Source organism: Cornus florida, unplaced genomic scaffold, assembly GCF_030987335.1.
Source record: "Cornus florida cultivar Cherokee Brave unplaced genomic scaffold, ASM3098733v1 CherokeeBrave_3.0.0_Hap2_Chr07, whole genome shotgun sequence".
Classification (NCBI taxonomy): Eukaryota; Viridiplantae; Streptophyta; class Magnoliopsida; order Cornales; family Cornaceae; genus Cornus; species Cornus florida.
In genome coordinates this window covers 30164129-30190167 of record NW_026775577.1, presented here as the reverse complement: position 1 = coordinate 30190167, position 26039 = coordinate 30164129, and the positions used below count along the sequence as shown (strand labels likewise).

At 36.5% G+C, this 26039-nt stretch overlaps 1 protein-coding gene across 1 annotated transcript; it reads right to left on the bottom strand.

The window, feature by feature from the left end:
• Window positions 1-16708: 16708 nt before the first annotated feature.
• Window positions 16709-21957, bottom strand: LOC132316532 (monooxygenase 2-like). The gene is made up of 6 exons (XM_059815005.1): window positions 21737-21957; window positions 21264-21266; window positions 21111-21173; window positions 19911-20088; window positions 17613-17841; window positions 16709-17277 (listed from the first exon to the last, which is right to left on the bottom strand). Exons 1-6 carry the CDS (start codon window positions 21955-21957, stop codon window positions 16709-16711), a joined length of 1263 nt encoding a protein of 420 aa, XP_059670988.1.
• Between the last annotated feature and the right edge of the window lie 4082 nt (window positions 21958-26039).

Genomic DNA, 26039 nt, shown 5'->3' with positions numbered 1-26039 from the left:
CTTTTTGGGTTTGAATTGACGATGAACCACTTCTTCATCCAAATTATGTCTGACAAATCCGTTCTTTCCTTGGTCATGCCGGCTTTTATCGCAGCTTTATCAAAGATTTTAGCAAAATATCCCGGCCTGTGTGTAATCTTCTCGCTATGGATATTTCCTTTAATTTTGATGGAGCCAGTTTGGAAACTTTTAAGAAGCTCCGTACACTTCTCTCATCAGCCCCAATCATGAACCCGCCTAACTGGTCTCTTCCATTTGAGATCATGTGTGATGTTTCCGATTATGCATTGGGTACGGTTTTGGGCCAACGTGTGGACAAGCTTCCGCATGCTATCTATTACGCTAGTAAAACTCTCTCTGATGCTCAATTGAATTACACCACCACTGAAAAAGATTTGCTAGTTGTGGTGTATGCCTTGGATATATTCTGTTCTTACCTTCTTGGATCCAAGGTCATTGTCTTTTCAGACCATGCTGCTCTAAGGTTTTTGCTGGCTCAAAAATAGACCAAACCCCGTCTAATTCGATAGATACTCTTACTCCAAGAATTTGACATTGAAATTCAGGATAAAAAAGGGACAGACAATGTCGTCGCTGACCATCTCTCTCATTTAAATTTGCTGCAGTTCATGATTCCTTTCCGGATGAGCAACAGTTTCAAATTTCTCATTCAAATCTCCCATGGTTTGCGGATATTGTCAACTACCTTGTGATAGGAAAAATTCTATCCAAATGGTCAAAATAAGAGAAAGACCGGTTCTTTTCCTAAGTCAAAAATTTCTTATAGAAAGATCCAAAATTATTCAAGTATTGCCTGGACCAAATCATCCGGCGATACATTCCCAAAATCGAATTCTCAAGTGTCCTTAATTTCTGCCACACTCTTGCATGTGGAGGACACTTCAGTGCTAAGAAAACTGCTGACAAAGTCCTTCAAAGCGAATTTAATTGGCCCTCTTTGTTTCAGGATGCTTACAATTTCTGCAAGTCATGTGAGCATTGCCAAAAGCTCGGATCCATGTCCAGAAGAGACATGATGCCCCTTACCCCCATTTTAATCATAGAAATTTTTGATATGTGGGGAATTGACTTCATGTGACCATTTCCATCCTCTTATGGCTATGAATACATTCTCATAGCAATGAATTACGTGTCTAAATGGGTTAAGGCGAAGGCTACCAAAACCAATTATCATAAAGTTGTGGTCAAGTTCGTTTAATTGAACATCTTCAGTCGGTTTGGTATGCCTAGGGCCATCATCACTGACGGAGGTTCTCATTTCTGTAACCGCTATCTCAAATCCGTCCTTCTAAAGTACTCTGTCACTTATAAGGTTGCCACACCTTACCACCCTCAAATGAGTGGGCAACTGGAAGTATCTAATCGTGAGATCAAGAATATTCTGGAAAAAATGGTTCGTCTGGACCACAAAGATTGGTCATTAAGACTAAACGATGCACTTTGGGCCTACCGGACAACGTATAAGACGCCCATCGGCATGTCACCATATCGACTTGTCTTTGGCAAGGCTTGTCATCTCCCAGTGGAGTTAGAACACAGCGCTTTTTGGGCCATAAAATGGTTCAACTTTGATCTTAAGCAAGCCGGTTCTACTTGCAAATTACAGCTCAATGAGCTTGAGGAAATTCAAAATGATGCATATGAAAACTCCAAATTCTATAAAGCAAAGACTAAAGTATTTTATGACAAGCACATTGTCAACAAGTCTTTTGCCCCCAGACAGAAAGTTTGGCTTTTCAATTCTAGGTTACGATTTTTTCCCGGTAAACTCCGTTCGCGGTGGGATGGTCCATATATTATCTCATCCGTCTTTCCTCATGGTGCCGTTGAACTTCATAATCCTACTGATGGATCTCTCTTTAAGGTTAATGGCCAACGACTTAAGCCTTATGTTAATGGCATAGTCTAGATCCGAAAAGTAGAGAAAGTCCTATTGAATGACCCAATTTACGAGGATTGATGCAACATCATGGTTCGTCTAGCTATCGACATTAAATTTAGCACTCCTAGGAAGCAATTCTTTCAACTTCCAAGCTTCCGTCTTCCAAGTTGCCTTAACAAATTTTTTTCAGAAATTAGCTAAGTGTAGCCAACATGTGAACTTTTTCGGAACTGTCTCGAATTGAGTTCTAAAAGTCACTTTAGGCTTACTTAGTCGTTTTAAGGTCTCGGTACCATTTTCGAAAATTTTTAAAGTTATTTCGGTAATTTTCTCAAAAATCCCAAAAAAATCACGGGAAATTCGGACCCCAAAATTAGCATTTTTGCAAATGAGTTCCAAATCCCGTTCCGAGGGTTACACAAGGTGTCTAGGGTCCATAGGAGCTTAAGTTTCTAATTAGAAAATTTTTTAACCCCGGCCCGGTCTCCATTCGGCCAAAATGGCAAGGCAAATTCTGCCTAAAAATGCGGGCGCCCGCCACTTCTTGTGGGCCCCCGCCAAGTGTCAATGGGGCCTTTTAGCTGCACCCCAAGCTTGGCCAAAGCCAAGCCTGGACACCTCGAGAGCGCCCGCCCTGTGATGCGGGCGCCTGCTACATTTTGCTGATTCATTAAAAGGCCATTACCACCTCCCATTTTAAATATTATCATTCCCCCTCTCTTATTCCAACCGCACCCCTCTCTCCATTGCCCTCTCAACCCTTCAATTCTCACTCCCATTTCTTCCTATCCCTTATTACATCCAACCTTATTCCATCCCCATCAATCTCTCATCAACATCACCACCCCTTTCAACCAAGCAAAGGGGATTTTGTTCTCCATTGTTGGGTAAGTTTCTATCTCTCTCTTTATTTTAATTTTTAGATTGATGGAGGAAGGGATTGATCATGTTGAGGTGTAGTATTTGTTTGGCTTGTTCTATCTCGATTGCAGGACAAAAATTTTGGGGTTTTCACCATTCTAATCAATTCTTGCCTTTTGAAATTTGTTCTTGCACACCAGGTGTTTGATAAATTCCCTGAACCAACTTCTTCTTCCAAATGGCTCCAAAACCTCCTCCAAGCTTGCTCGCTCCTCCGAGGGGCCGTCCGAGGAAGCTCCCACGCAAAATTGGGCTGAGTGGCCCATTGAAACGAAAGCAAAATTTGTCATTAAGGATGAGTTCGAAGACAATCCGGAGACGGTGTGGGCGGTCCAAGAGTTGAAGGACCATGGTCTAAAAGCTCTATTCAAACCATGCGCTAGCTCTTTTTATCAGCGCATAGTCCGCCAATTCTACTCCAATATGTTTTATTAATGTGCGGAGCCGGAAGTCATTAAGACCACCATTGATGGTATATCTTTTGAATTCACCCTCCATGACCTTGCTATAGCCTTGGACTGTCCATTAGTATCTCCTGTGGCTGAGGACGACCAGCCTTTATACGGTGATCCTCCAGCTGAGTTGAAATTATCAGAAATTGTCGAAGAAATTTGCCATAACATATATACCGGTAGTCACTAATCAAGCACGAATAAGTCATTCCTTCCATGCCGACTGTGGTTCTTGGACTCCGTCCTTGCCAAAAATATCCTTCCCATTCCTAAGCATTTTGAGCGTAAAGGGGTTTTTCTGCATACCTTTTATGCCGCAAAGAAGGGAGATTGGTTTTGAGTCCCGCAGTTCATCTGGGACCAGCTTCTCAAGGTCTACAATGATCTTTTTGTGACACAATCGGATAATGCCCTCACTTGGGCACTTCCTTTTCGTTCTTGGTCACCAAGCTGCTTAAGAATAAGAAGTTCAAGGTCCCCCAAAGAGAAGAGAAGAACACTGAGGTTTTCCTTTTTGACATTAGTGTATGGAAGTCAAGCACCGTCCAGCTTAAGACTTTTCGTCAAGCCCGTATTGGTGGTGTATTTGATTGGGGAGGTCCAGCTGCTCCTGTTATTCCTACGCCAGTTGCTCCCGCACCAGTTGCACCACCACCGCCTGCTATGTCCCGTGCCGATTACGACTCTCTTAGCACCCATCTTGATACCCTTCAGCTGCGAGTCGAGACCATGGAGGGTACCTTTACGGACTTTCGTAAGGAGACTAGGGAGGGACAGCAGGTATTGCAGGCTATGCTGCAGTCTTTAATTGGCCAACCTCCAGGCAGTGTCGGTGGCTCATCCTCCACTCCGATAATGGAGTGATTTCCTGTAATCAATTTCTATTTTGCTTTTCAGTAGTACTTTTTTACTTTATTTTGAGCTGCGTTTGGCATTATTTTCAGTTCCTATTTTAAACTTATAACTGCAATCCTTTTTGCTATTCTTCATGGATACTCGGTTTTTGGTTCAATAAAATTACAATTGTTTGTTTTTATCTCTGTCTGGATTTATATGATACTTGTTGTGCATGGATGTGATTTTGACAGGTTTTTAGACTCAAGTTTGGGGGCGTGGCTTTTGGAATTCACATGGTGGCATATTTGCACACTGCCACGGATTTTCCTCCTATTCTTGGTAATATTGTTCTTGTTACCCTCTCTAATTTTCATTAGTCATTCTTTGTCTTCTCACATTGGGGACAATGTGACATTTAAGTTTGGGGGTACATTTGGTATTGCATTTTTGCTTGCATGTTCTAACTTGATTCATGTAAGTTAATAAATTTAATTTTTGGAAAGCAAGGATCGTGTAATCTTGGAACTTGTTGGAGATTGAAACATGTGTTTAATACTTTGTGAATAGAGGCAAATGATAGTTTTGAAAATAAAGAAAAATCTGAAATGATCATATTGATTCAAATTGGTTTGTATAAATGCTTCAATTAGATTCTTGTCGGATTTCATACTCTTCTATGCTTCACACTGCACAGATGCACACTGGAAACTCAATTGTGAGGCATGTAACCTAATTTACCTTGACCATGACTCAGTTGATTTGAATTGATGACCTTAATGAATGGATATTTTTGGCATTGAATCTTAAATAATAATAATAATAATAATAATAATAATAATATAATAATAATAATAATAAACAATGATAATGACTAGTTTAAGTTCATAGTCTTGCTAAATCGAGTTATTAAGCCCTTGGAGTGTCCTTACACTTAGCACCCTAAAGCCATCCGGTTTGGGAGTTGCTAGCCTAACACTTGCTACATGGGTTAGTTAGAAAGATTAAGGGACTTAGGCATTGCACGGTCATTCACAAAAATTAAAAATAAATAAATATGGCTCGTTGGATTTCGTAGCCTTGCCAACTCGAGTTATTAAGCCCTTGGAGTGTCCGTACACTTAGCACCCTAAAACCATCCGGTTTGGGAGTTGCTGGCCTAACATTTGCTACATGGGTCGGTTAGAAAGCTTAATGGACTTCGGCATTGCACGACCATAATATGTATATATATAAAAAATTAAAAAAAAAAAAACATTAGAGACCTCATTTAATAGGGAAATTCAATGATTTGAAAACTTGTGTTTTGAAATTGGAAAAAGAAGGTAAAAGCCACATATTGGGAATCCGGTTCACTTTTATTGAAGTTAGAGTTAATTTCTATTAAAGAGATGACAATTAAAGTATTTATATAGACTATGATGTTGATGCATGAGAATTGAAATGTATTTAGCCATTGTGTTATATCAAGCTTTCATATACACAAGGTAGTCTACAAAATGATTCCGTCTCCAATTTTCTGTCTGTTCTAAATTGTAAATAAGTTGTGTGTATTTTCTTACACCATGGTTAATGTAGGTGGATAGCATTTCAAATGTAGTCATTTTGTTAAGAGCTTCATTTTTGGTTTTGCTATGGGACTAGCAAAATGTAAGTTTAGGGGTGTGATAAGCGCCTAATATTACATATTCAAGCGCCCTTATTTGCATTTGTTAAGTCCATTAGTTGATCATATTGTATATGTTAGTTTTATTTGCATGTTTTTGTTTACTTTTAGGCCGGTTCCACAAAGATAGTCAAAAGTGAGGCTTTGATAAGTTCTTGAAGAATCAAAGCATGCCATTGCCGGGAGCCTTCATTTTTTCCAAGCCAGTGAACCATTGAAATCAAGGCTCTCTCCACAAAAAGTGCTAAGAACAATGATCGTGTTAGCAGGCCGAGCTAAAGCCAATTCAAGGAAGTGATTCAAAAAGCCAAAGTTGCAGCCTTGCGGGAGCCCGCAATGCACCTGCGGGCGCCCGCCAAATGAGGCAGAAAGTTTACAAAAAATGCGGGGCCCCGCCATGCCTTGCGGGCCCCCGCCAAGTGCCGTAGCCTAGCTCCTTTGACACCTCGCGGGCGCTCGACCTGTGCTGCAGACGCCCACCATTCTACAGACAAGAGAACATGGCCCTCTTTATTTCACCTAATGTTATCCCCTTAATTGTGGGGATTGCTTTACACTTCTTTAGGAGTTTTGTGCCACGAAAATAGAGTGTTTGGAAGGCTATGGTTGTTTATTAGAGGCTTGATATAATGTAATAAGGATATCTCATATTGTAAGGGGTTATAGAGAGAGAAATATTGAGTTCTTGAGGGTGTGTGTGTATTGTGGTTTCTAGGTGTGAAAATGGAGGTAAGATCACCTCTTCTCCTTCCTCATTCGCTTCTATGGGTAACTAACTCCCTTTCTAGGGAGGTGATGAAGCCCTTCCTTGTAAGCATGCCTTAGTTTTGGTTAAATTTGGGGGATGAAATATATGTATGAGCCAAGTTTCATAATCTAGAGCTATACACATGTTGTAATGGATATTAATGTTTATAAATGATCATTTTGAGTTTATTATCTTGTCTTAGATTATTTTCTCTCATGATCATATGACTTGCATTTTCATAGTGACAATGGAAATGAGATTGTGAAATGGTTTTAATGGCATGTTGTTTAAGAAATTTGATAGTCCATAACTTAGGGCCTTCCTTTGATGGACTATTCTTGGTTTTTAGCTTCATGTGCTTTATCATTTGATTGAAGGTTTGATAATCTCTAGCTTAGTGAGCATGTCTAAGGCTACACCCTAGTTTAGGTAGTTCAAGCATGTAAAACTTTGATAGATTATTCTTGCCTATTGATTTCATGAATTTCTAGAAGATAATGTAGCAATATTGTGTTGTTACATATCATGGCCACTTATATTTGTTGTTTCCCCAAGTTAATCACAATCTAGCATGTTTATATGGTAGGTAGTGGATTCATTTCCCTAACCCTCTTTACATAAATCTTTCTCCTTTAAATTCCTTGCATTTATTATTTATGCACATTTTAATTCCAAGTACCAAGTGACAAACCAAACAAAACCTTACACCTCTTTCATCAAACTAAGTAATTTTTAAAGACCTTGGTTGCCATAAACTTACAGTCCTTGTGGTTCAACTTACCCTTATGATAGCCCTATTTTACAGTGATTTGTGCTATTGCAAGGGTTGATTATAATTGAGACCGATCAATTTTTGGTGCCGTTGCCGGAGACTGCAAACGGTTTTGCAAATGAGGTTCAAGGATTAACTTTGGTTTGATTGTGAATATTGTGTTTTGTGAATATTTTCTTGTTCGGTTTTGGTGACATTATATTTCATGTATTCTTATGAGTTTTCTAGGGACTCAAGGCTTGCCGAGGGAAAGCTCAAAAATTTGTAAGTCTAAAGGACTCCCGGTAAGTTTTTCAAAGTTCTAGTTCAAAAATTGTGAATATCTTACATGTGTTTAACTTTCTGATATTTAACTTGTGAAGCCCTTGTCAAGGCTATACCTGTTTTACTATTTTACAAAGCATCGGTCCTTGTCGTGGCCATTTATTTTCTGTCTTGTTGATAATTGCAGAGAAAGGGAACATTGTTTATGGATGTTATGGTGAAGAAGTGTTGTGCTTGTTGTGAATTGTGTAGTTGATGTTGGGACGTAGGTCATTATCTTCGCCAACTCTTGACGCTCCAATTGACATAAATTCACTTGAAATGACTCTTAGAATAAACTTTAGGGAATCTGAAAATATAAGAGAAATTGAATTTGAATTTAATACAATGGCCAGAAATGAAGGAAATGTCAGGAATCAATAATGATAGAGCTGAAATTCCAAATGTGGTACCAATGACTCTTAGGGACCATTTCATCCCTACCACTTATGCCTCTCCTTCTTGCATAGTGATGCCAAACATCGAGGCAGCCCAATATGAGATCAAATCTAGCATAATTCAAATGCCTCCATCCTTTCATGGCTTTAAAAATGAAGACCCTTATAAGCATCTTGATGAGTTCCTTGAAATCTGTTTTACCATCAAGTTGAGGGGCTTCCCTGAAAATGCTCTCCATTTGCATCTCTTCCCATTCGCCTTAAAAGATAGGGCAAAATATTGGTTGAACTCCCTTGTTGCAAATTCCATCACTACATGGGCTCAATTGCAACAAGAATTCTTAAAAAAATACTATCCTGTGAGTAAGACCAACCAAATGAGGCGTTCCATTCTTAGCTTTTCGCAAATCGATGGGGAACAACTCCATAAGACTTGGGAAAGACTTCAAAACCTCCTTAAGAAATGTCCGCACCATCTAATTTCAAAATGGCAATTGGTGCAAGCTTTCTATGCTGGTTTAACCAACCCATGTAGACTCATGGTTGACTCATCATGTGGAGGGATATTCATGTCTAAAGATGTGGATGAGGCTTGGACCTTACTCGAGAATTTGAGTGAAAACTCATTGCAACATAATTCTCGTAGGGCTCTAACCTCAACCAATGCAACGAACACCAATCTATGTCAACTAAAGACACTGAGGGAAGAATCTTCTTAAGCGGATGCCATAGCTCACAAATTTTATAAATTAATGGCACTACATCTCTTCTTCCTTGTCTCAAAATTCAGCAAGTGCGATGTATGCATCATGCACTAGCCCATTCTATCTCTCGGAAGATTGCCCCACATCAGAGCAATTTCTTTAGTAACAATTAAGAGCAAGCAAACGCTATGTTTTCCAGGCCCAGAAATAATCCCTATTCCAATACCTACAATCCGGGATGGAGAGATCATCCGAATTTTTCGTGACCGCCCCACAAAATTTAACATTTTAAAATCAAGGGTATCAAAATTAGCCCTCTTTTTAATTTCCAAATAGGCAATTTCAGGCCTCTTCAAGTTCCCGTCCACCATCTAATCCAAATGTTTCTACTCCACCTCTTGTGTTTCCAACTGATGAAATTCTCGCTGTAAATAAGCAAATGATAGAATCTCTTAACAAGTAAATGTTAGAATCTAACAAGCAATTGTTGACATCATTGCAGCCTACTCTCCAAATGGTTTATTCACATACTCAGTCAATAGCTAAACTTGAGAATCAAGTGGGATAAATAGCTAATTAAATGAACCAACTTCTTCAAAGAGATAACGGAAAACTTCCCGCTCAACCATTTGAGAATCCTAGAGGGATGCATGTGATTGACGAAGTCCCTCCTCCGAGTGGGCCTACTCATGAACATATCCAAGCAATCACCACCCTTAGGAGTGGTCGAATTGTAGACAACAAGGTCGACATAAACTCTTGCTTCTATTGTCAGGTTTGCTACTCTTAATCTGGGCAAAACATACTTAATCGTCATTATCCCGCCCATTTAATAAGGGGAGTAGTTAGTTATCATCTTTTCAATAAGAAAATGAGGTGAATTTGGCCTTTCTTTCCTGTAATGGGGGAATGAGGCGTAGTGGGTCTCTTGTTAGAGGGAAGGAGGTGTAATAGGCCTATGATTCCTTCAGTGAGGGAAGGAAATGATTTGCTTCCTTTTTCGTCGAGATTGTGTTGGTGTACAATAAGGTATAGTCAGGCTGAACCCAATCCATCCCTTTAATAAGGGTCATTCTTAATGCAGGGAACAACAATTACCCTCGAGATCTTTTAATATGAGGGTTATGTTGGTTTTGATCCCTACTAATACGGGGAACGTCAATTACGAGCTTCACTCAACTCCAAGACATTTTAAATTTGATTCCTTGTAGTACAAGGGATGATAATTTTGAGCTTCACTCAGCTCAGGCCCTTATTGTGACGGCCCAAGTTTTGTAAACCCGGTGCGTCAGTGATGACCAAAATATGACCCAATAACAGATCCGAAATGCGGAAATAAAATGTGCAAAATGACCTCTAGAGATGTACATGATCCCCAAGGCACCAAAATGACTCCCCATGAAACCATGGAATTTAAATGAGCCGAGCAATGAAGCAAGAATGCCAAACCCGATAAGGAATGAACCAAGGGTAAAATGGTTATTTCTAATTGAAATGGATGCTACCGTACATACCATTGAAGAGACCAAAAAAATGAATGAAATTAGACTCAAGGATCGCCTGATTCGGAGTCCAGAAGGAAAAGATATGAAAAGGGCAAAGTGGCATTCTCTGTTTAAGAGATGTTACTGACCTATCTCACTAAAACTGAAATAACTTTCACTATAGATGGAGTTTTGATGTGTGATTAGTACCGTTGGAAAGCTAACTTCGAGCTCTTGAATTTAGACTTGAGAATGACTCAATTTGGATTAGGAATGAAAGAGTAATAATCCTCTGAAGTCAATGTAAGGAAGCTGTCCAAGGAAAAATGAAGTGAAATGGTCCTAGGGAGGATCGATCAACTGAAATGCAACCATCAACCGGCCGAACCTTAACCTTTGGTCGGTCGAACTCCAATCATCAGCCGGCCGAAATGATGAATTTCTTTCAAAGGCTACTGGAATGACTCATCGAGCATGTGTCAGCCAGCTGATGGCCTTTATCAGCCGACCAACGTAGCAGACAGCAGCAAAAGATGTTGCTGTAATGTGATAAAAACTCACTCAGTCCAACCTTGATGCCATGCATGTACTCCAATTGATCCAAATTAGTTTGAAAACGTTTTGTAGCCTCATTTAAGCATAAACAACATGCTAAACCAAAGAAAAACTTAAAACTTAGTCCCATGCATAAATTTTGCATAAAAATCCATAAATCATTCCAAAAATAGTTCAAAAGTTGCAACTCAAGAGCTTTATGAAATGTGAGCATGCCCGCAAACGTAAAATGATGTTTTAGACGTGCTACAATGGCCTACGGCCTCATTTCAATCCAATTACAAAATTTGACCTTTCAAACCTCCATTTTCACAAAATATGCTATTAACGCAAAATTTGTGTTTTAAAAGCATACATATAACTATGGCCCTTGGCCTCATGTTATACATACAAAAAGAACATCAAAAAGTGTACTTAAATACACATTACATGAAGAAAGCCATCTTAGCTTCTAAAATACCATACATCTATGGTATACAAAAGTATAACATCCCAAAAGTAAAGCATGCTAAATAAGTGCATGTCCATATACAAAAATGTTTCAAATGGCTCATAAGCCCCTAAGGATTATGAGCATCCAAGAACATTGTCTCCTTACCTGTAAAATAACCCACACAACTAAGGTGAGTAATCAAGTTACTCGTACAAAGAAGCATATGCGTATACCTTAAAGTTTCAATATCTTTGCAAGATCAATATAGACGAATACAAGGGAGCATTCCACTTAACGTCTATGTTCAAGGTGTTCTAAGGAATCATCTTAAGCTAATGCAATGATTCCATCATAACACAATAACAATATAAATGTACTTAACAACATTAATTCGCCAATAAACAAAATCACAAGTCACAATTAAACATTGGTTGTCAATTTGGAAATGAATGCGAAATCAATTAGTAGAAAACTTGGACATCAAATCTCGGATAATGTTAAAACCTAAACGGTTATTTCGGATATTAACCCGCTGGGAATACCACCCTAGTGAGCACTATAAATGAGGAAAACTCATACCTCCCACACTAGAGCCAAACTCTAGCCATGTCACTTGTAACAATGTCCCAAGAGAATCCAAAATATATTAAGTTCAAAACTTACACACAATATTAAGGCATATATACCACCTTCTATGCACAAGTATTTTGAAACCACACAAACTATGTCTTAGGGTTCCAAGTCTAGAATGGCATAATAAATGATAAGTATTCATTGTGATATAATGTACAAAACAATATCACCAACTTATCAATTTAAATCATGTCTCAACAATAAGCTTTATATACTAATCCTTAACAATTTAGCAATAAGCTTCTAAAATAATTACAATTAGTCATCAACAAGAATATAGAATTATCATCACCACGAATATAGCAATTCAAGACAATAGGAATTGTGTATAACATTGATAATTCTATAAAAGTTCTATACCATTACCACATGTGAAATTACTAGAATTTAGCATACTACTAAATCATATAATCCTTCTACACAAGGTATATACATATTATACGTGTTTAAATCAATAAACCATAAGTCAAAAATGAGGGTAGCATGTACACAATATATATTAAATCCCAAAGGACTTAAAACACTTGAAGTATAAACATACTACCACCCCTACCTCAATAGAGAATTGGATCTCTATAATCCAAAGCAACCAAGCTCAAAATGGATCACAAGTCTAGGGTTTTGAAGAGGAGAGTGAGAGGAAACTTTTATCTCCCAAGGTTAATGGCCTAAGATGAGTGGAAGGAAGCCAAAATGAAATAAGAAGCTCCAAACCAAGCTTTTTATCAATGGTGGCTAGGTTTAGGGTTTTGAGAACAAGTGAAATGAAAAATGGTGAGTGGAGGATCTAATATTCCTCCACTCACTATGTGCTCTTACACTACCTCTCTCATACACATAATGCAAGACCAATTTGTGAGCCTACACTTATCACAAGTCCAAGGCTCCTTCCTAGGCTTAATCCTAAGCCTACATTTGTTAACCATCAAAGCCAACAATTGCATCAATCATAGGCCAACAAGTGGATGAATCTCTACCCTCCAGATGTCGTAAGATTATGCTTCCAAGTCTCCCCACCCAAATGCCAACAAGTGGCTCCATGAGAGTGTGACACTTGTCACACTTTTCAAAAATTACAAAAAGGTCCTTTTCTAAAATATCTTTTAAATTAAATTGCAAAATGGTCCCCAAGACGAAAAATAATTATTTTACATAATTACACTAAAACCCCAAAAATCAAGAATATTTACAAGAAAGTATGCATCCCTGCCCTTTACGAAAAAGCAAGCAACTAGAACGTATTTTCTACAAAAGTAAAAATACAATTATCATGGAAATCAAATATCATGGATACATGCAAAGCCGGAATCAAATCTGAGCACGAAAAGTGAGGTTATGCGAGGAAAAACGATAAACGGGAAAAAGACAAAATAGGGAAAAGGACGAAAAAAAAGAAATCACCGAAAAAAGAAAGGAAGGGAAATGACCGGGTCATTACAACCTACCCTCCTTAAAAGGATTTCGTCCCCGAAATCAAGTCGTACCTGAACGAGAGAATAAATTGGGATACCAAGAGCGAACCTCATGTTCGAGCTCCCAGGTAGCCTCCACAACGTCGTGATGTCTCCACAAGACCTTAACCAATGGAATGGTCTTGGTCCGCAAGACCTGCTTCCGTGAATCAAGAATCTGGGATAGACCCTCCTCGTAGGTCACATCCTCATCAACAACAATATCTGTCCACCGTAAAACATGCGATGGATCCCGCTCATACTTTCTCAACATAGAGACATGGAAGACGTCGTGAACCCTATCCAGGTTTGGCGGTAACGCCAAATGATAAACAACTTCACCGACGCACTCTAAAATCTGAAATGGCCTAATGAATCTAGGAAACCACTTGCCCGTCTACCGAAATCTCAGAAGTCCCTTCCATGGAGAAATATTGAGAAAGACGTGGTCCCCTACCTCAAAAGACAAGGATCTCCTCCTCCTGTCAGCATAACTCTTTTGCCTACTCTGAGCTGTAGCCAACTGCTGTCGAATCAACTTAATCTTTTCTGTAGTTTCAAAGACAATATCGGGACCCAAGGCAACTACATCACCTACCTCGGTCCAACAAACTGGAGATCTGCAAGGTCTTCCATACAACGCCTCAAAAGGTGCCATGCCAATACTGGTGTGGTAACTATTGTTGTAGGCAAACTCAACCAAGCATAAGTAGTCTTCCCAATTACCCCCAAAATCCAAAATGCAAGTCCGTAGCATATCCTCCAATATATGTATGGTACGCTCTGACTGACCATCAGTCTGAGGATGGAATACTGTGTTGAAATGAAGCCCTGTATCAAAAGCCTCCTAAAAACTCTGCCAAAAGTGAGACGTGAATTTGGGATCCCTATCCGAAACAATGGATACTGGAACACCGTGAAGCCTGACAATCTACCCCACATACAATCCACTAAGTCTCTCTGCGTCATCCGTAACTGCCATAGGCAAAAAGTGAGCCGTCTTAGTCAATCTGTCAACAATAACCCAAACGGCATCATTCCCTACCTTGGATCTCGGAAGTCCTGTCACGAAATCCATAGTGACGTGCTCCCACTTCCATTCTGCCACTGGTAGTGGTTGCAACAAACCTGCCGGTCTCTAATGTTCTGCCTTTACTTGCTGACAAGTAAGGCATTTAGTCACGAATTGAGAAACATCTTGTTTTATGCCTTTCTACCAAAACTGTCTCCGCAAATTGTGATACATCTTAGTACCACCAGGATGAATTACGAGCCGAGAATGGTGAAAATCCTGAAAAACAATGTCACGACAAGACAAAGGAACAAACATCTTTCCTCTATACCTGAGACCACTGTCTGAATGCAAGGTCCAACCCTCTACATTCTCGCCTCCTGAAATTTAAACATTGATGGACTCATCTCCCCATCATCCTGTTGTGCCTTAATAACTCTGCTAACAAGAGCTGGTTGAGCCACAAGGCTAAACAAAATAACCGGTGAAACATCCTCATATAAATGTAAACCAAGATCTGCAAGCTCTTCTAACAACTTCCATCTATGAATGAAAATGCTAGCAAAAGTACCTCGTGACTTCCTACTCAATGTATCGGCCACCACATTGGCCTTTCCCTGATGATACTGCAACTCAAAGTCGTAGTCCTCCATGAACTTGACCCATCTGCGCTGTCTCAAATTCAAATCCTTCTGAGAGAAGAGATATCTGCGACTCTTGTAATCGGAGAAAACCTCGAACTTCTCCTCGTACAAATAATGTCTCCACCCTTTTAGGGCAAAGATAACTGCTGCCAACTCCAAATCATGTGTCGGATAGTTCAACTCGTGAGTCTTCAATTGTCGAGACCCATAAGTTACCATCCGTTCAGTCTGTATCAGAACACACCCTTAACCTTCTAGCGAAGCATCACAATAAACCACGTTCAAGTATGATCAAAACTAGAGCTAATGTCAATCTGACCTTCAACTCCTAAAAAACAAAACTATAAGCCTCATTCCATATAAACTTGACTCCCTTGCAAGTAAGTCAAGTCATAGGTGCCGGTAGAAGAGAGAAATCATGAACAAATCTCCTGTAATAGCCAGCTAGGCCAAGAAAGCTTTGAACCTCAAACACTATTTTCGAACGTTCCAAATCCATCACAGACTCAATCTTTGATGGATCCACTGCAACACCGCCCATTGACACCATATGTCTAAAGAACTTCACCTCCGGTAGCCAAAATTTGTATTTCTCGAACTTGGCATATAATCAGTTATCCCTAAGGATTTGCAAAACTGTTATCCAATGATACTCATGTTCCTCTACTGAAGCTGAGTATACAAGGATATCATCAATGAACACCACCACAAATCTGTCAAGATAGTCACTAAATACACGGTTCATCAAATCCATGAAAGTTGTTGGAGCATTGGTCAAACCAAATGGCATCACCAGAAACTCATAATGGCCATACCGTGTGTAAAAAATGATCATGGATATATCCTCATCTTTAACCCTTAACTAATAGTAACCTGATCTCAAATCGATCTTCGAAAAGCATGTCGCCCCCTTCAATTGATCAAACAAGTCATCAATCCTTGGCAAAGGATACCCGTTCTTAATCGTAGCATGATTCAACTTGCAATAATTGATGCAAAGTCTCAAAGACCCATCCTTCTTCTTCGCAAAAAGAACCGGTGCTCCCCATGGCGAAGCACTAGGACGAATAAAGCCCTTAGCTTTCAAGTCATCCAACTGACCTTTCAACTCATCAAGCTCTGCCGGTGCCATATGGTATGGTGCCATAGAGATGGGTGTTGTACCAGGAATGACATCAATGGCAAAAACATAAGATACAGCACCCATTATTCTGAGACTTTGGCAAAAACATAAGATACAGCACCCATTATTCGGGTTGACTTGATTACGACACAAACACGATTAAGTTTAACCCAAACCCACTTACCTCTTGTTATGTCAAATATTGTCATCCCTAATGTACATCTATAATATTAACCGTAACAGAACTCAATTACTTAATTTAAGCCTTCTTTAAAAATGAAAAATCGTACCATCTGAATTAATATTCAACGGTGATACACATCAAATTTATAGCTATATAGAAAATTGTTGGTCGTATGTATATTTGAAAGAAGCCTACTTAGGCTCAAATTCTTTAACCTTCGTATAAAAAGGAGAAATCGTAACATCTGAATTAATATTTACTGGTGATGCATATTCAATTTGTAACTATAGAGAAGGTTGTGGGCCACATATATTGTTACGAGAAACTTGTAATTTGTAACCATTGAGAAGGTTGTTGGCCACATATATTGTTGAGAGAAGAGTACTTGGGATATGTTACATTCTCATAACATATGGGGAATCCAATTACCTCCACATATTTGGTCACATCTATCACTGACTTAGATTTTCATTGAAGAAGGTTTAGAATTAAATTTTAAGACTTTGGCCCTCTAATTCAGTATGAGAAGAAGGTTTAGGCAACTTTCCACAATCATAAGATACAGCACCCATTATTCTGGGGTAAAGAAGCTTGTAAAATATGGCATCCCTGAAGAACTTCATCCACCACCCAGAACCATTGTCTTGCACCCACCCTGACAAATATGAGCCAGTGATCAATCCGGCAACACGCCATCTCCGTTCCTTAACGTACCTTGCTACAGCTTCGGCTGCCTCTTGTGGCACTAGCCTTCCATGCCGGATAAATACTTCCCCGATGTGTCGGCCTAAGATAACTGCATCCTCCAGGGATGAACAACCACCTTGGCCTAGGTCAGGCGTCATGGGGTGCAAGGCATCTCCTGCCACGGTGATGGTCCCCTTGCTTAAATTCTTGAGTATGATATCCCATGGATGCCTGAACATGAGGGGGGCCCATGTCAGTGTCGAAAGATCAGAGTGCTCAATGACATCAGAGTATATTGGAGGGAAATCCTTGAGTATGTTCTCAATGAGTTCTCTTTGTATCAATTCTGGATTTCCCGTGTTATCTTTCCCTGAAATTGTAAATAAATTGTTTAAAATGTTAGATATATTGTAATATAAAGAATGAGAGAGATTGTACAAATAATAAATATAACTATTCAAATAGGTTAAAGCTATATTCGGATGCATGCAATTGGAGTTTTGGAATTAGAAATTATAGAATTGGAGAAAATTTTGGTTCAATTTTGTTGGTTGATTTTCTCTAATTCTACAAATTCAAATTCCAAAGCTCCAATTCCACGCAAACGAACACAGCAAGTTATTTTCTCATACCAAATGATTGAATTGTCTAATTAAAGTTAGATTATGCTGATTATTTATGTTATAGTGATTAAAAAAAACTAACATTTAGGAGTAGAATTGCAAATAAAGAACCAGTAAAGCTCTCTATCGTTGAGGGGAACAAAACCACCCCTTTTGCCCACATCTACAAACTGCTGGAATCCTGGTTTCAAACCGTGGCTTTTAGGATATATGGCTAGCCCACGAACTGCTGACCTACCAGAGTCCACTGGTGCACCAAGTCCCAGCCAATTAGCCACCACCGAGTGCACCCCTTCACACCCTATCAGAACCTGTAATTGCCAACATTTTTTAGAATATATATATATATATATATATATATATATATATATATATATATATGTATTCCTTAATATAAATATTTCTTAGTCAAATTTGGACGGATTTGATTCTCCACTAATTTTAAATCCTATTCTCAAAAAAGTAAATAATAAATAATAAATAATAATAATAGTAATTTGGAGTTTGAAAGTCGGACAATTTCGACTGATTTGGGTGACTGCAGACTAATGTCATCATTATGTCATTATTATTTTGATGTTATAATGACATCAGTGTCTACTTATAAATAAAATTAATCGAATTTGTCGGACTGTTGAACTCCCTATCTTTATCTTATTTGACATTTTTTACACAAAATGATTGTTCACATACTGACATCGAGTATTTTATTACTACATAAGGTGTCCGAACATTTTTATCCATTATAATATTATATTACCAACTATAGAAATTAAAGATAGGAGTGTCAACTCAGCTAATTGGGAGCAACTCTATCCCAAACCCAACCCACAAACAAAAGTAAAAAAACTCTTCCCAAACTAGTCCCGCCCTTGATTCGAGTGGGGCGGGGTTGGAATGCCCCGGTATACATATATTTTAAGGATAAAAAATTTAAGCTAATTTTTTTTTTTCATAATTTATTTAAGATAAATTTTGTTAAAAAAATCTAAGTAAAGATAAAAAAAAATAAATAAATAAATAACAATCATAATAACAAAACAAAAAATAAAATTTTTAAAATTTAAACATATTATTAGGAAAAATAAAAATTATAACTAATAAAAGATTATTTATTTACATTTAAAAAAAAACTCTTCCTAAACTCGTCCCGCCCTTGATTGGAGAGGGGCGTGGTTGGAATGCCCTGGTATACATATACTTTACGGATAAAAAATTTAAGATAATTTTTTTAATAAGATCTAATTAAAGACAAAAAATTAACAATTAATCATAATAACAAAACAAAAAAAAATTTAATTTAAAAGTATTATTAAGAAAAAGAAAAGGGAAACTTAGATTTTGTTGATCAAAATTAAACAAAATTGGTGTAAAGTGACTTTAAAGTCAAGAAAAGATGAATAGTCTAAAACTTAATTTTTTTCGATAAAACTTAATTACTAACGAGTGACTATTTGATCGTTATTATGTAAATGTCCATCTTATAATATATTATTTTATAAGTGGACAAATTTACCCTATACATTAAACCCAATAAACACTTGCTTATTATTTTAGCATCAATTTGATTATAAATGAGTAACATTTGAATTGATCTGATCCTCTGGTTATATGTCACCAAATCATACAACAAGTTCACAAATCCGGCTTGAGGGAAAGCATTAAAACAAGGGCTCACGGCCCTAACTCTTTGTGCTCTTGAATGACAAGAATGCGTAACGACAACCCTAGTCTAATCAAAGAACCTTTCTATAGCCTTAACCCCATCCTTTAGCGTGCACAAGGTCCTTAAGCAATACCAACCCACCATTGCAGAAGACTCGCTAATGGCTATAGGAAAAAGAACGCAAAAGGAATAATGTGACCACTATAAATATTATATAAAGAGTATTTTGGGATTGAACTTCCGAATTATCCTTAAATATTTTTCTTGATTTACCACTATAAAAATTTATGTTTTGCGGCCATGGTAGAGAGTCTTGGAAATAAGGGCGATAAAGAAACTCTGATTAAAGAAAGCATTGAATGAGAGAGAAGTATACCGAACCTAACAACTTATTCTTTGTATTGGATGGCAATTTTGTCATATAAAATTTATTTTTAGAATGTTTATCAAATCTTTAAGTTTGTTTTGACCAAATTATTTTTAAATGGCCACTTACTAGCAATTAAATTTTAATATTGGTGACTATTCATCTTTTCTTGACTTTAAGGCCACTCTAAAGCAATTTAATTTAGGTTAGGTTACCAAAATCTAAATTTCCTATAACTAATAAAAGATTACGATTTTAAACTATCATTCCAAATCTGTCTCTCATTCTAATTGAAGCGAGACGACGCGGAGATAAATTGACATCTTTGTGAATGTTTGTAGTTTTACCTTTGCTTTGATGATAGTTCCGTCTTCTAAGTGTACGATTGCAATGGGCATGCCTTGTTGTCGGTCGGCTTCAATATAGGTCAATTTTGAACAAAACCGGATTGTGTCAATTGATAGTTCTTCAACAAGAGCTTCCAGCAACGCTTTACGATGCACGGACCTTGGTCCACTTTCATCCCTGTTACCAAACAAGCCAAGCATTAAATTTTGAGCATTTACTGTGGTCTATTGAAGTAATTTAAAAATCTATTATATGAAAAATAATTGAAAAAGGAAAATTCATTTTTTAAGAAATTATTACATGGTCCAAAATGACGAGAAATTATTCATTGTAAACTGTTGCAACGAAAATATGGTACAATGGACGACTACAAACTTTTTACCTAAGCACAAATATCAATTTTTTTATTCTATTGTAGGTCAATTTTACTTTGATAGGAATGTTTGTAGCCATCCATTACACAATGTCATCGTTGCAACGGTTCGAACTACATAATTTGATCAATTATATAAACTAACATATAAATAAAAAATTAAATAAAACTGACACATTTAATTACATGTAGAGTTATGATTAACTTGTATCACGTATTCTCAGACCATGTAATTTTTTTTTTGGAGAATTCCAACTCCCATTAACAAAACAAAAAATGAGAGTGTGAGTGACTTGTTCTAGTAAATATATAATAATAATAATAATGGTCAGTGAACAATTTTCAAAAATCTTGCAAGAGCCCTCTTATTGTGACCGTCGTTTAATTGTTTGGACCAAGAGAAAATGAGAATTTATTTTGCTTTTTTTTTTCATTTTTTATGAAATTTGAATTCTAAAATAAATAAAAGGAGATTAGTGATTTAAGGATGGACTTCCCGGGTTAATATAATTTATGTGAGAGGAATTGTGGGTTTACGTCATGATAGCAGACCCACCACCACATTCACATAAATTAAATTCAATAACTGAGGAATTCCATCTTTAAATTATTATTCATAAAAGAAAATGATTGTATTACAATTCTATGATAGATTTATAAAGTAATACGAGCAAGAAATTTACTCAAAAAAAAAAAAAAAATCTTTAGATATGATTACTATTTTTTTTAATAATTACTTTCTTTTATACTTGAATCATATTCTATGACTAGTGTGCAAGAGATTATTTATTTCCGTATATTCTTAGTTGATGAGTATGATTATCACCCGTCTGTCGCACCAAAAGAGACCTCTTGGATAGTTCCATTGCCAACATTAGTTGCGTATCCCCTGAACCAAGAAAATAATTAGAGAGCGAGAAACATTAGATATACTCACAAACCAGTATTTTAGGTAGAAAATAATATTGCAAGGACTGACAGACTGCAAACACATTTATAATTATTAATAGAAAATGTAAAATCATTTAAAACACAAAATGCAAAAATTACTCTCTCCATTTCATAATAAGTGTCGTGTTTTAAAAATTGTAACTCACAAATTGTGAATTACGATTTTGTGAGTTACGATTTCCAAGTGTAAGTCATAAATTTCAAAATATGACACTTATTATGAATCGAATGGATGCGTTAAAAAAATAAAATATGGGAAGGAGTAATAAATTTAAAGATTTACGTAATTTGATTTATAACTAAAACACAAAGAAAAATCAACCAAAAATGATCAACTAAGTTGAAGTGATTCCCATTTTTTGTTTTTCTGAATGGTGAGTTAAAGTGAACTCTCATTCCTCATACAATTAAAAAGTTGAATATTTGAGCTTCTGGATTGAGATGTGCAAATTATTAATACAATAATTGATGATACAAACTTAAGAGGAAATTGAGAAATGCCTTTTGAAAGGATTGTAAACGGAAGTGAGCTTATGAGAAACACCAAGAGCATCAAGTGCAAGCCATGCATTTGGGAAGAGGGTGAGGGCTGCACCGGTGGCTCTGAGCCCTTCCGATCTCTCTAACACCAAAGCTCGCACACCCACTCTCTTCAGAGCCACCGCTGTGGCCAACCCTGCTATCCCTGCCCCAACAATCACCACATCCTCCACCATCTCCATCTCCATCTCTCTCTCTCTCTCTAGGTTTTTTTATCACTTATGATATCTTATTGTATCAGTTTTATATATATACACACACTCAGAGAGACGACAATTGTATTGGGAGACATAAATGACTCTTACGATTGGATAATGATGGACCCCACAGCTGACTTTTCCATCCAGATTAAACGAATAGGATAAAACTGCAGATCAAAGAGGCAGTCACAGATTTTGGACTAAATCCCAGTAGTTTATAATTGAAATTTTCAAGACAGTAACATGTTAGTTAAAAAATTAAAAAAAAAAACAGTAACATGCAGGAAATTAGAGGGTTTTTATTATTAGTCAAATAATTGACATTTGAAGTTATTCAGAAGTTGAATTAATGGTGTTGTGAATGGTTGTGAGGATAATGAGTGTACTTTGAACACTATTTTGGATACTTATTTCGTGGTTCAAACATCACTCGATCTCTAATATGGTCAAATGTGACATAACATGAAAAGATAAAAGGTGGTTAAAACATGCCCATCAACGTTCAATTACTATTATATATGCTTTATGAATTTAAATATTTTTGTAAAAAAAATTTAAATTTAAATATTCAACTTTGACTAACAATGTTTATTATTTTTTATTTTATTTTTAAAGAATTGGCATAACGCATGGGATAACTCGCAGTATTTTAAGATTTTAATTTATAATTTTATTTTGAGTTTGTTTTAGAGGAGGTGTGGTGATTGTTATTTTATATATGTAAGGGACAAGGTAATGGAAAGGTTGAAAAAGTAGTGGAAAGATGGAGGAGATTTATTATTATTTTACTTGAGATAGTTTGTTCACATGGGTTTATGGGTGTTGTAATGGTATGGGTAATTGATTAATTTGCATTTGTATATATATATATATATATATATATATATTTAGTGTATCAGTTGGTGGTTCAAACATCAATGTTTCAATTACTACTATATATGCTCACTGGATCTCCAATGTATACCAGTGGTATACTTATTTCGTGGTTCAAACATCACTCGATCACCACTAATAAATGTGATATAAGATGAAAAGATTAAAGGTGGTTAAAACATGCCCATCAAGGTTCAATTACTATTATATATGCTCTATGAATTTAAATATTTCTGTAAAAAAAAAAATTTAATTTAAACATTCAACTTTGACTAACAATGTTGTATTATTTTTATTTTATTTTTAAAGAACTGGCATAATGCATTTGGAAAACTCTAATCATTTATAGTCTACGAAATTCCATTGGACCAAAAACTATTGTGATAATTCGCAATATTTCTTGAAAAGTTTTTATATACTGAAACTGTTGAATTAATAGTAATTTCATTGTCAATGCTATTAATATATTTCTCTCATATATACACAATGCATTATCCAGTGATATAGTTACTAGAACATTCAATTCTTCAAATGAATGTGCATGTATTCGAGTCCTTCTAATTTGTGTCAAACCATATATATATATATATATATATATATTATTAAACCGTGGATTCACACTGCCACGGCAAAATCAATGCTCCTTCTTTGTGTGAAAGTGTGAAAGGAGGAGTTGGCTTCTCAAATAGATCTTTACAATCTAAAAATCTAGTGGGTTCACTCTATTTTTTTCTATACACCTATATATTTTAATAATGTGTACTTCACAGTTTACACACTTTACAAAACGCTCTCACTAAGGAAAATGTATAGATATATATAAATTCAGGTAAAAAAATATTGGAATCTCGTGTTGCAGGCCGCGTGTAAGAGGAATGCTGCGGCTATTTTTGAATTTGGACAAAAATCCCCTCCTTTGCGCCTCTCACTATAAACTCTCCAGTAAGGGATAAATGTACTGATTTTGTTAAGGAAACGGAAGTTTTAAAAAATTTTAGAGAGATTTTCAAAAAAGTCTCTTGATTCATATGTAGAGACAAATTTTATACATGAAGAACATGATGATCCATTCAATTAGAGACAGAAAACTTACATCAAGATTTGAGTAAACCTTAAATCTCTCATCTAAAGTGAATGTTCTCACTTATTGTAAATCCATTTGCTAGATGACTCTTCCTTGAATCTCCATCTTGTTGTGAATGGTTGAGAGGGTAATGAGAGTACTTTGAACACTATTTTGTATACTTATTTCGTGGTTCAAACATCACTCGATCTCCAATGTGGTCGCTATAAATGTGATACAAGATGAAAAGATTAAAGGTAGTTAAAACATGCCCATCAAGGTTCAATTACTATTATATATATATGCTCTATGAATTTAAATATTTCTGTAAAAAAAATTAAAATTTAAACATTCAACTTTGACTAACAATGTTTTATTATTTTTATTTTATTTTTAAAGAACTGGCATAATGCATTTGGAAAACTCTAACCATTTATAGTCTAAGAAATACCATTGGACCAAAAACTATTGTGATAATTCGCAATATTTCTTGAAAAGTTTTTATATAGTTGAATTAATAGTAGATTCATTGTCAATGATATTAATATATTTCTCTCATATATACACAATGCATTATTCAGTGATATAGCTACTAGAGCATCGAATTCTTCGAATGAGTGTGAATGTATCCAAGTCCCCGCCTTTTAATTTGTCTCAAACTATATATATTTATATATATTATTAACCGTGGATTAACACTGCCACGGCAAAATCAATGCTCCTTCTTTGTGTGAAAGTGTAAAAGCAGAAGTTGGCTTCTCAAATAGATCTTTACAATCTAAAAATCTAGTGGGCTCACTCTATTTTTTTTTATACACCTATATATTTTAATAATATGTACTTTACAGTTTACACACTTTACACACGCTCTCACTAAGGGAGATGTATAGATGTATATAAATTCAGGTAAAAAAAATTGGAGTCTCGTGTTGCAGGCCGAGTGTAAGAGGAATGTTGCATGCGGATATTTTTGAATTTGGACAAAAATCTTCTCCTTTGCGCCTCTCACTAGAAACTGTCCGGTAAGGAATAAAGGTAGGGCTGCAAATGAGTCGAGCCGAGCCGAGCTTTACTTTGCTCGGGCTCGACTCGAGCGAGCTTGGACAAACTAGACTCGGGCGAGCTTGGCCAATATTTTGGCAAATTCGGACTCGGCTTGAGCTCGCCTTCAAAAAAAAAAAAAAAAAAAAACCTAAAAGCTTCAGATCTAATAGTGTTTTGACAATGGATCAAAGAGCATCACCTTCTGATCTCCCCAATATTAAAATGGGATTCACACGTCGGGATCCAAAGAGAGATTTGAGAGAGAGGTCTATTGGAAACCCTCACTGTAAGAGGGAGGAAACCATGATGTATCGATGTTGAAAGGGATGGGATGTTGCAAGATTTGTTTAGGGTTTCATAGCAGATATTGAAGAGATTGGTTGCAGACAGTCGCCGAGTGCTAGAGAGGAAGAAGAGAGGAGCGATGCTGCGAATTTTTTTGTTGTTGCTGTAATGAATTAGGGCAGAAAATCCAGCGTGATATAGAGAGAGAGAGAGAGAGAGAGATTTACATATGATGATAGGGTTAGGTTAAGTAGAGTTGGGCTTAAGGTGAAATAAAATTGGGCTTAAGGTTAAATGAAATTGGGCTTTATATGTATTTAGATTGGCCAACTTTATATTAAATGGGCCACACAATTGTATATGAGTATAAAATAAAATAAAAATTAATAATTTTACTAAACGAGCCTGTTCACAAACCTAACGAGCCGAACGCTAAGCTCGGCTCGTTTACTAAACGAGCCTAAAAAATGCGCTCAAGCTCGACTTGTTTACTTCACGAACTAGCCCGAACCGAGCCCTTGTTATTAATAGGTGAATTACTAAATTGCTATTTCCTTGTGTTAAAAGACCTCAATAGCCTTATATTCTGATATGAAATTACAAAAACATTACGAAATGCCATTGAATGCAAAGTATCAATTTTCATACCAATTTTATTTAATTAAATTTTACAAATATATATATATATATATATATATATATAATGAAATTTGATTAGGTTTCCTTTTATGGTTATATTAGGTGTTTTTTTTTTTTTTCAAAACTAAAAAATAGGTAGGGTAATATAATGTACACAAGA

Coding starts and splice junctions, on each gene's coding strand:
- LOC132316532 (XM_059815005.1), bottom strand. CDS start 21,957: ATGGAGATGGTGGAGGATGTGGTGATTGTTGGGGCAGGGATAGCAGGG. Junction 20,089..21,110: donor TCTTTTGGTGCGACAGACGG/GTGATAATCATA, acceptor GTTTGGTAACAG/GGATGAAAGTGGACCAAGGT. Junction 17,278..17,612: donor TTGCAATTCTACTCCTAAAT/GTTAGTTTTTTT, acceptor TTACAATTTCAG/GGAAAGATAACACGGGAAAT.